The 10,944-nt window shown below is 50.9% G+C and overlaps 1 protein-coding gene across 1 annotated transcript in view; it reads left to right on the top strand.

Moving 5' to 3' along the window:
• The first annotated feature begins 5,353 nt into the window (after positions 1 to 5,353).
• The window catches only part of MUC5AC (mucin 5AC, oligomeric mucus/gel-forming), a 152,976-nt gene continuing 147,385 nt past the window's right edge, over positions 5,354 to 10,944 (top strand). The window contains exon 1 of the mRNA XM_074998547.1: positions 5,354 to 5,411. Within this exon, the coding sequence (XP_074854648.1) occupies positions 5,354 to 5,411 (58 nt within the window). The remainder of the gene's footprint in view (positions 5,412 to 10,944) is intronic.

Genomic DNA, 10,944 nt, shown 5'->3' with positions numbered 1-10,944 from the left:
TCCGGAATACCCAGGTATCATGGGCCCTGCCCAGCCGCTCCCGCCCCCCCTCACACATCCATGAAATGGCCCCTCACATCCACCAGGGCCTGGAGTACCACCAAGTGGTACCCCTTACTGCTAATGTAGGTCCTCTGCAGTGGTCCAGAGCCCAGATCACCGTGTGCTTCCCATTGTCCAGGACTCCAAAACAATTTAAAGGGATCCAAGAACATCTCTCAACACAATCGTCCCTTCCTGCAGTCAGAATATATATTGATGCCAGACTCTAACCAAGATGTTGTATTACATATCTTCCTCTGAGCACTTTAAGACTATACCATGTTAGTGCTTATTCACTTTCCTAATACAGGTCTGGATCCTGCAACATTCAGAGCCCTCCTGAGAGGTATCACTTCTCATGCAGAAGTACTCAAGCCCTTGTAGGATCAAATTCTCAGTACAAAATTAAGTGTTTTTTAAAAAAATGTGTAACTAGTATTTCCACATTTGTATGGTTTTCCTGGGTACGCCAGATGTACCAAAGCACTGTGTGAACATTCTTTGGCATTTACTGCTTGACTGCAGACAGACAATAGTTAAATGCTGTGAACACCTGTTCTCAGGAAATACCCATCCTGATTTCCTGATCCGAGAGATTCGGCCAAGCCTATGCATGTATTGGCTGATAATGAACTGAGGTCAAGGGACAGGCTGTGTGTGTCATTGGCTCATCCCCTCTAGCTTGCAGTTCTGATGGCAAGGCAAAGGTTTCTACAATGCTGTCTCCAAGACACCTTTTCTAGCTTTTTGAGGCATTATTTAATCACGGGTCTCCATGAGCTCACTCGGCACGAACCTTGGTATATTTGACAACTGTCAGCGCACAAGCCGTTGTGACATCTCTTGCTTGGTATCTCTAGCTTCATGGATAGAATCAGACACAAGCTTTTGTGAAGTTTCTGGCAGAGCCTCTTGGTTTGATGTTATGTCAAATTGCAGACATTTAAACAGGGTATTAGGTAAACAGTTTTCTTAGGCTTTTGTGACAACTTCTGAAAGGTGTCTGATTCAGAACATCTCCTTTGCTGGCCTCATGTTGAAGGACAGGCCCTTGTGATGCCATTGGCTATTAGCGAGTCTGATGACGGCACAGATCTCAGGGAAATTCCTGGCTCAAAACCTGTACCTTGCTAAGGTGTGTGTCTTGGGAGTCACTCCAGCTGGTAGGCTTATAGGAAGGTTGACATTTCTATGATGGCTCTGGTTCAGCTCCTCTGGCTTGCTAGAATGATACCAAGACAAAGAACTTTGTGAGTTCTTTTGGTTAAAAGGCAAACAAAGTGAGTAGGGCAATACTAAATATGCAAGCCAAGGTTGGATAGACTGAAGATCTGGTCTGGGTTCCCTGACTTAAGGCAGCCTAGCCATGACACAAGTTACAGCTGTGCAAGGGTAGCCCTGACTTGCACCAGTAGATCATACTTAGCAGGAAACTGTTCCAGTAAGCTGACTCCCCTCACTGCCCCACCCCATCTATTCCTCACCTCTGACCTGTCCTTCCGCCACCCTCCAATGCCCATGCATAGGGGATAGTAAGGGTGGTGATTGGCAGACACCTCTGCCAGATTTCCACTACCAGGGAAAATAGCTGTTTCTCACTAGCTATCTTCTGTAGCTTATGGCCACTATGGGCTGCTGATGTGCTGCAAAGTGACTCCATCAGAGGGAAAAATCTAGCCCTTGGGGTTCTGCTGTATAGTGACATGCAGGCGCTGAGGACCCTGGCAGTACTGAAAGGATGGAAAGGTTTGAGTGTACCTGCAAAGAACGTGCAACCTGTGTTTGCTAAGCAACACATCTGAGAGTTCATGTGCTGTTGTATTGTGGGGGTTGGGGTGGGTGAAAAGGGGTTGTGGGCAGGAAGCCTTGTGAGGCCTGCATGTGAGGACAGAGGATTGGTCGCCATGAACAAATCTACCAGCCATTGCCTCTAATGAATCAGAAGTGCTGGAGCCAGGGGATCTACTGCAAGCTGACGGCTGCATGAGCACAATCAGGTAAGTTTCCCTATTGGTACCTTTCCTGTTGAGGACTGTTCCTTTATCCCTGGGCCCTCAGCACACACCCTAACTACTCAGCCTATGTAGGGGTGTGGGGAGAATTTGCCTCTTATAGAGCTCACCTAACATGATACAGCTTGCTCCTTCCCATGTGCCTGTAGAGTCTAGGAAATAGATTGATGCTTTCACCAAAGGTAATTACTCAACAGTTTTCTGGGTCAATGTGCATAAATTCCCAATTCTCTGATTTGGTCTCTTCAGTATCAACTATAATCATGTAACTGCAAAAGATGCTACATCACCAGGATATGATCTGCTGAGTTAATGTATCTTTCTTTCCCCCTACCTACAAAACAATTTAATTTAGAGCTAAATGTGGGCAGACTAGATTGGTCATTCCAGACTTGGTACCAATTAATTTAATAGAGTGGATCAAGAGGGTCTGATGAAAAAAATTATTTTTTCCCATTGGTCTTACAACATATACATACCCCAAGTGTCCATTAGTCTGCACTAGCTGGAACTGCACTGGCTTGCACTGGAGAGACATACTATTATTACTGCATGGCATGGCTAGACAGCTCTGCCAACAGGGTGGGATGGGGCAAAGGCGGCAGTTGCCCCAGGGCGTAGTGTTTCAGTGGAGCTTCAGGCCCCTTTGAAATGCTGCAGCAGGTCTACTCAGGTGTAGGGGAGGAGGCTCCAGTGCTGTGGTCCGGGCAGTGCCAAAGGCTGACTGCCCCAGCACCCACCTCTTCTGATCTTGGCCCTGCCCCTTCTGGGGGTGTGGAGTTGGCCCATCTCCCACCTAGCTCCAGGGCCCACAGTGGCAGTCATCCCCACTGGAGCCAAAGTGCACAGAGGTGTGCAGAAGAAACTCCACAAGGGTCCACTCTGTATAGGGGTGCTGTTGTCTGGCAAGCAGCATGCTTTGGCCATTGCCAACGGCTCTGTGACTCGCATGAATCCACTGCCATGCACTTTGCTGGCAGGAAAAAGAGTAGGCTGAAGACAAGCTGGAGAGTTGCCCTGGCTTCAGGTTCAGGAAGGGAATCTACTTTCACGTAAAGCCTGTTGACTCACTGGTTAACAAACTCATTGGAAGGATACCTTTTTTTCTGCTTAAATCACAGGCACAACCCTGTCATTCTATTTCTTGTTTGTGTGTAGGGAAGATTATAAAACAATGGTGAAAGACCAGTTTAGCCTTAAGGTAAGTCTTAAGTCAATGGATAGATTTCAGGTAAAACACAGGTGAAATCCTGTTAGCCAATGGCTGGGTAATGAGTGGTCTGTGTGCCTTATCACATCCGAGTCTTTAACTGCTAGGACTGGCAGTCCCTTCACAGTGGGCAGCCAGAATGGCTGACAGATGCCCCAAAGATCCACCCGAGTCTCTAACTGCTAGGACAGACTGTCCCTTCACAGTGGGCAGCCAGGGAGGTTGACGGGTGCCCCAGGAGTCTGTCCTGTGGAGGCGACACGACTCAGCGCTCAGCATTTACTGCACCTTACCACTGACCGGGCTGATAGAGCCAAACAGCTGAGGTTCTTTGTTTTGTGTTCGGCCGAGTTACAGTAACTGGAAGGAGTCAGGCTGAAAGCTTCAATGGTGACTATTTATTAGAAGCAGAAACAAGAATCTTAATGGTTACAAGATTATTGCTCTATCTTCTTAACTACTAGTAGGATGATACATATGACATGTCAATTAGATTGCAAGTGAAAAGTTATCCATTTGAGGACCAGACACCTCAGCCTAAAGAGCTCTTACTATTAAATGTGCACAAAAGTACATTGCAGGTGTAATTCTCACCCCTGTGTCCTTCAACTCCGGTGTAGCCAACGTCGTTCACTGAATCCCTCGGGAAGAACAATGCAAGGAGGGCTTCCCCTGGGTCCTCAGGAGGCAAAGACCTTACCAGATCGGCAGGTGTAGGTAATTGGAGCTCAGTTAGAGTGGTCTGCCAGACCCTTCTTTATATCCCTTGGGTCACGCACATTCTTCCTTACCTAAAGGTACCAATTGCCCTGGTTCGTCTTTGTGACGCCAGTTCTTACAAAGCAGTTGCAATTTAATTTACACTTGTAAGATAGAGATAACTACATCATTAAAACAGGATATTCTTTTCATATGGGCAGGAGGTTCCACTTCTGGGATGAAGTGTGGGCGTTTCAATTATCAGTACCAGCCAAGGGCAGTTTGAGGCCCTCTGGTCAACAGCTAGCCTGTTAGCCCCCTTGTCTGTATTCTTCAGTCCAGGGTCATGCTGAGACAGCACATCTGTGTTTTGAAGCATCAAAAGACTGGGCTTGAAATAAGTGCATCTGTGCCTTCAAACATTCTAAGACTGTGCTGTTTCTTTGTGCTTTGTGCTCAGAGGCACCTAAAAGGGGCAAGATGGAGTAGAGCAGGGGCATTCTGTCCAGCTACAAATCCCCAGTTGTGCAAGCACTCATGAATGTGCTTACTTTCAAGCATGGGCAGAGGCCCTTTGATTTTAGTAGAAGTATTCCAATTTACTTCAGCTATGGGTCTGGGCCATAATCCAAACGGGGGCCAACGAAAGCAAGAATAATGGTAACTCTTGTAGCTTAGGAACAATATTCATTAATAATACTTAGTATTTTATTTGCAATAACAGGGCAGCTGAAATCCCTAGTTGTACCCACATTGTTGTACCCACATAGTACTAGATAAGGGATGGGCAAACTTTTTGGCCTGAGGGCTATATTGGGTACCAAAACTGTATGGAGGGCTGGATAGAGAAGGCTGGGGGAGGCTGTGGCTTTGCAAACAGCCAGGCATGGCCCAGCCACCACCTCCTTTCCAGCTCCTCACCCCATGACTGGCCTTGACCTCATCGGCTGCCCCTACTCACCATGCTGCCCAGGAGTTGGGCCATGTTGTCCCAGCCCTGATCCCTTGAGGAAGCTCATGGGCCAGACTCAAAGGTCACAAGGGCCAGATGTGGCCTGTGGGCCTTAATTTGCCCTGTTCTGTCCTAGATGCTGCACAGGTGAATTTAAAATAACAAAGGTTACTGAAGTCTATCCTTGTCATGAGAACCAACACCTGAAAATCTTGCAAGAAAGCTTTTTCCAATGTTTTACCAGGAAACAAATTGTTATATTATTTGCAAACTTAGATAATTGGAATCCCAACTATAAACAAATTCCAGAGGAGGTACAAGGGTAGCATAACAAGTTAAATGGTAAGAAAAGATAAACAAAATCATAAGTTAATATAATGTTTTCTTATCACTTTATGTTAATAGTAAAAATGAAACAAGGGCCACTTCTAGAGTACAATGAAAAAAGTCTGGGATAAGGAACTTGAAAATGTTGATATAGTGATAAATACAGAAGGTAAGTCCAACTTATTTAGCTCCTTAATAAATGTTCTTCCTTTACTAATGGCCATATGCTGGTAATAAACTCTAATTGTTGAAAGGAATGCTATGACAAATAAAGTGCAGAGATAATTTGGGTAGAAGGAGCTTGCCAGATGGATTTTGTCCCACCTGTTCTTCCCTTCTGCACACTCCCTAACAAAACAAAAAGCAGTCAAGTAGCACTTTAAAGACTAGCAAAATAGTTTATTGAGTGAGCTTTCGTGGGACAGACCCACTTCTTCAGACCATAGCCAGACCAGAACAGACTCAATATTTAAGACACAGAGAACCAAAAACAGTAAGCAAGGAGGACAAATCAGAAAGAGATAATCAAGGTGAGCAAATCAGAGAGTGGAGGGGTCGGGGGGAAGATCCAGAATTAGATTGAGTCAAGTGTGCAGACGAGCCCCTATAGTGACTCAGAAAGTTCCCATCACGATTTAAACCATGTGTTAATGTGCCGAATTTGAATATAAAAGTCAGCTCATCCACTTCTTTCTCTAAAATGGTGCAATAATTTCTCTTCAGTAACACACATAACACACCTACCCTTTGGTCACCTATATAGTGTCACTGACAATACAGCCCTTTATTGTTTGTTATTTTTGCACCTCATATAATGGGGATATTTGTGTAAAACACATAATTTGTTTTAGATGTGTATATATCTCTTTTATATGAGCAGTAAAGTCCATGTGTCCGGTCTTTCCTGAAATTTCCTGTAACAAATACATCCTTGTATGCCAACGATTTAACACAGCACTTTACTCAGCTCCTACTGTATTGAATGAAAAGTTGAGATTCTCATGGAGTTTCTTAACTCCAGCAGCTGTGTTTTAAAATAAGCAACAGAATATAGTGTGCCACATGATATAATCACAAGAGCTGCCACTGCTGATTTGCATCATCCCTGACATCAGGAAGATTTATACAAAGATGGTCTATTCCTGGTTTCTTGGCAGATTCTGGATTCTCATAACTAAGATGTGAACTGTGCCCAGGCTGATTTCTCTGTTCTTTTCTACCCTTATTACCTCCTACAAAGTGGTCTTTCTCCAGAAATCATTTGCTACATTTTTGTGGAAACATCTCAACCCAAGGAAGACGTTCAGTTAATCTCTGTGGCCAAGCAGATAAGGCCCTAATTCTTTTTTAATAGGAATGCTGGACACCTACAGATGGTTGTGTTGGACATCAGTCTTCAGCATTCGACTCTCCATAAAGCCTTTACCTTCTTCTACATTCCACTTTGGCACGTGCCTTTTTTATAGTCTTACCCCTGCTATGAAATGTCCAGGATGAAAATTCCATAGAGGCCTATAAGATGCAATTTCAAGTTCTGCATCTTTCTACCCAAGGGCTACATCTGCACATGCATGCTACATCAAAATAGGCTATTTTGATGAATAACGTCTACACGTCCTCCAGGGCTGGCAACGTCGACGTTCAACATCGACGTTGGGCAGCACCACATCAAAATAGGCGCTGCGAGGGAACGTCTACGGCTACGTCTACACGTGCACACTACATCGAAATAGCTTATTTCGATGTAGCGACATCGAAATAGTCTATTTCGATGAATAACGTCTACACGTCCTCCAGGGCTGGCAATGTCGACGTTCAACTTTGAGGTTGGGCAGCACCACATCGAAATAGGCGCTGCAAGGGAACGTCTATACGCCAAAGTAGCATACATCGAAATAAGGGTGCCAGGAACAGCTGCAGACAGGGTCACAGGGCGGACTCAACAGCAAGCCGCTCCCTTAAAGGGCCCCTCCCAGACACAGTTGCACTAAACAACAAAAGATCCACAGAGCCGACAACTGGTTGCAGACCCTGTGCATGCAGCATGGATCCCCAGCTGCAGCAGCAGCAGCCAAAAGCCCTGGGCTAAGGGCTGCTGCACACGGTGACCATAGAGCCCTGCAGGGGCTGGAGAGAGAGCATCTCTCAACCCCTCAGCTGATGGCCGCCATGGTGGACCCCGCTATTTCGATGTTGCGGGACGCGGATCGTCTACACGTGCCCTACTTCGATGTTCAACTTCGAAGTAGGGCGCTATTCCCATCCCCTCATGGGGTTAGCGACTTTGATGTCTCGGCGCCTAACGTCGATTTCAACTTTGAAATAGCGCCCAACACGTGTAGCCATGACGGGCGCTATTTCGAAGTTGGCGCCGCTACTTCGAAGTAGCGTGCACGTGTAGACACGGCCTACATGCCAAAGTAGCACACATTGAAATAAGGGTCCCCGGAACAGCTGCAGACAGGGTCACAGGGCGGACTAGCGCTTACGGGGCAACAGCTAGCTGCTCCCTTAAAGGGCCCCTCCCAGACACACGCAGCCTGCACAGCACGCGGTCTGCAGAGCCATAGGCAGGCACACCTCGAGCGACACAGGCATGGACCCCCAGCAGCAGCAGCAACAGCAGCCAGAGGTCCACCCAGCCGCCCCTGTAGGAGCAGTGCTCGCCCTGCTCCATGCCATGCAGGAGGCAGCTGAGCACCTCCTTGCCACAGAGGAGGAGCTGCCTGCAGGGGAGGAGGACGCAACCCCCAACCCTGCAGCACCCCGCACCCCCCCGCCTCATACGCCGCCTGCTGGGGAGCTACCCCACCAGCACCGACTGGTGGGAGCGGCTGGTGCTCGGAGAGTGGGATGACGACCGCTGGCTCCAGAACTTTCGCATGAGCCGGCAGACATTTCTGGAGCTATGCCAGTGGCTCACCCCCGCACTGAGGCACCAGGACACCGCCATGCGGCATGCCCTCACTGTGGAGAAATGGGTCGGCATCGCTGTCTGGAAGCTGGCCACTCCAGACAGCTACCGATCCGTGGGCCAGCAGTTTGGTGTCAGCAAGACCACCGTCGGGGCTGTCCTCATGGAGGTAAGAGGACCCACGGGGGGAGGGGAAGGCAGCCATGGCAGGGGAAGGGAGGGGAAGGGAGGGGGGCCCTGGCAGCGGAGGGCCACACACACGCTGCACACCCCTCATGGGTGCTCTCCCATGTGCTTCCCCTGCAGGTCGTCCGCACCATCAATGCCCTGCTCCTCCACAGGCTCGTGAGGCTTCAGGACCTGGATGCCGCCATCACGGGCTTTGCCACCCTGGGCTTCTCCAGTTGCTTCGGGGCTCTGGACGGGACTCACATCCCCATCCGCGTCCCGGAGCACAGTGGAGGACGCTACTTAAACAGGAAGGGCTACCACTCAGTGGTCCTCCAGGCCTTGGTGGACAGCTGGGGCTGTTTCCTGGACATTTATGTGGGCTGGCCTGGCAGCACCCATGATGCCCGGGTATTCTGGAACTCAGGCCTGTGCCGCCGGCTGGAGGCAGGGACCTACATCCCCCAGCAGGAGATCCCTGTGGGGGACACCACCATGCCCCTCTGCATCATTGCAGATGCGGCATACTCCCTCCGGCCCTGGCTCATGCACCCTTACACGGGCCATCTGTCAGCCAGCCAGGAGCGCTTCAACCTGCGCCTGAACCATGCGCGCCAGGTGGTAGAGCTCACATTTGGGCGCCTCAAAGGGTGCTGGAGGTGTCTCCTCACCCGCCTTGATGCGGGCCCCACCATCATCCCCCAGATTGTGGGCTCATGCAGCGCCCTCCACAACCTGGTGGAGAGCAAGGAGGAGGCCTTCTTTCAGGGCTGGGTTGTGGAGGCCGGCAGGGCCGATGTGCAGCCACCCGCTGCCCCCAGTCACCAGGTGGACCCCGAAGGGACCCGGGTCCAGGAGGCCCTGCGGGCCCAGTTTGACGAGGCCGCGGGGTGAATGCTGGCAGGCCCCCCCGCTGCATGCCCCCATCCTCCACAACACTCCCTGCCCCTACACCCACACCACAGAGCACCCAAGAGCACCCCCCGCCACTTTTCTTGTAAATAAAAGCAGACATTTGTTCATCAAATCAAATATCTGTTGAACTCTTATTATTATTATCAAGACTAACTATTTACAGGCAAAATCAAACTTATATATATATGTATTATAAATACGGATAAGATGAAAGGGGAAGACAAGGAAGGGGAGAACTATGTACATGGGGGGGGCAAGGATCAGCATAACAACAGGGGTCTCATACAAAAACTATTTACAAAATGACATTAAACTGGGGGGAATATATACAAAGGGGGGGGCACATCCTGGGCTCCACACCCCCTAATGTCCAGCGCTGGGGGTGGGTGGCCGCTACCCATGCCTCGGCCTCAGCCCTGGCCAGGGCTGGCTGGGGGCCAGGCGGACCGGTAGATAAGGCCAGCGGGTGTCAGCTGGCCCCAGGTCCCCCTCGGCGGAATGGCCCTCGGTGGCAGGTGGTGGTGCGAAGGCGGACAGCGCAGTGGGTGGAGCAGGCAGGGCGGGCGCAGCGGCGGCCGGCATGGCATGGGGGCCCAGGTAGTCGGTGATACAGTCAAAAGTCCGCATGAAGGCCCCCCATGCCTCCTGGCGCCAGGCCAGTGCCCCCTTCTGCAGGTGGAGGCGGCGTTCCTCCACCCGCAGCCACTGCTCGGCGACCTCCAGCTGCCGACGATGGATGGCCAGCAACTGGGGGTCCGTCGCTGTTGGGTGGTGGTGCTGGGTCTGCCGTCTTCCCCGCCGTGGGGCTGGTCGGTCCTTCACCGAGGGGCTGGCCTGGAGTGATGGCCCCAGTGGGCTGTCTGGGACCACTGACACCTCGCTGGCACTCTCCGGTCCTTCCGATGGCACAGCTGCGGAACACAGGACTGGGGGGAAGAAGAGTGGAGACAGCCGTTAGTGTGGGCCCCGAGCCGTGGCCCTTGTCCCCGCACCCCTCTGCTTCTGGTTCCCCATCCACGTCCCCAGGAGATGCTGCTGTGATGGAGTTCAGGGGTCCCCCTGCACTGCATCCCGTCCGCTGGCAGGAGTGACTCTCACTCAGCAGGTACAACAGAAGGTTTATTAGGCAACAGATGCCCAGTTTCTCACAGAAGCGACAGTACAGCAGTCAGAGACAGTCCTTCCAACCCGTCCTGGGGAGAAGACCCTGAGGGGTGCCCCTCTGGGGTGTAGCTTTCCCCCTCCTCAGGCAGGCTGCCTTCTAGCTGTCCCTTCCCCTAGCCTCTAACTGCTGCCCCCGATTCAAACCCAGCTCGGCTCCTCCCTCCTCTTTGTTCAGGGCAGAGGTGTAACCTGCCAGTTGTAGCCCCAGCATCATCCTTAGCCACTGGGAGCTATTCAGCTTGTTTCTCATATCTAGCCTGAGTCTCGCATTTGCACTCCCCCCCACTCCATCACATGCTGCTGCTGCTGCAGCTGCTGCTGGGTGTCCGACCCCCTCCCCCCGGGGGACCCTAGAGGTTCCGCTCCCCCCAGCCCCGGGGATGGGGCATGGCACTGTTGTGCCAGGGGGCAGGGGCTGATGCACTCTTCTGAGGGACATGCCACTGCTGTCCTTGGGGCCATGGTCATCTGGGCATGTGGAGGGCCCTGGTCATATCTATTACCCTGCCCTTCAACCCTGGTGGTGTGCACCGGGGGGGTA

This window comes from Carettochelys insculpta, chromosome 6, assembly GCF_033958435.1.
Source record: "Carettochelys insculpta isolate YL-2023 chromosome 6, ASM3395843v1, whole genome shotgun sequence".
NCBI classification, from domain to species: Eukaryota; Metazoa; Chordata; order Testudines; family Carettochelyidae; genus Carettochelys; species Carettochelys insculpta.
The sequence above is the reverse complement of the archived record's forward strand: the minus strand, read 5'-3'. Positions and strand labels throughout refer to the sequence as shown.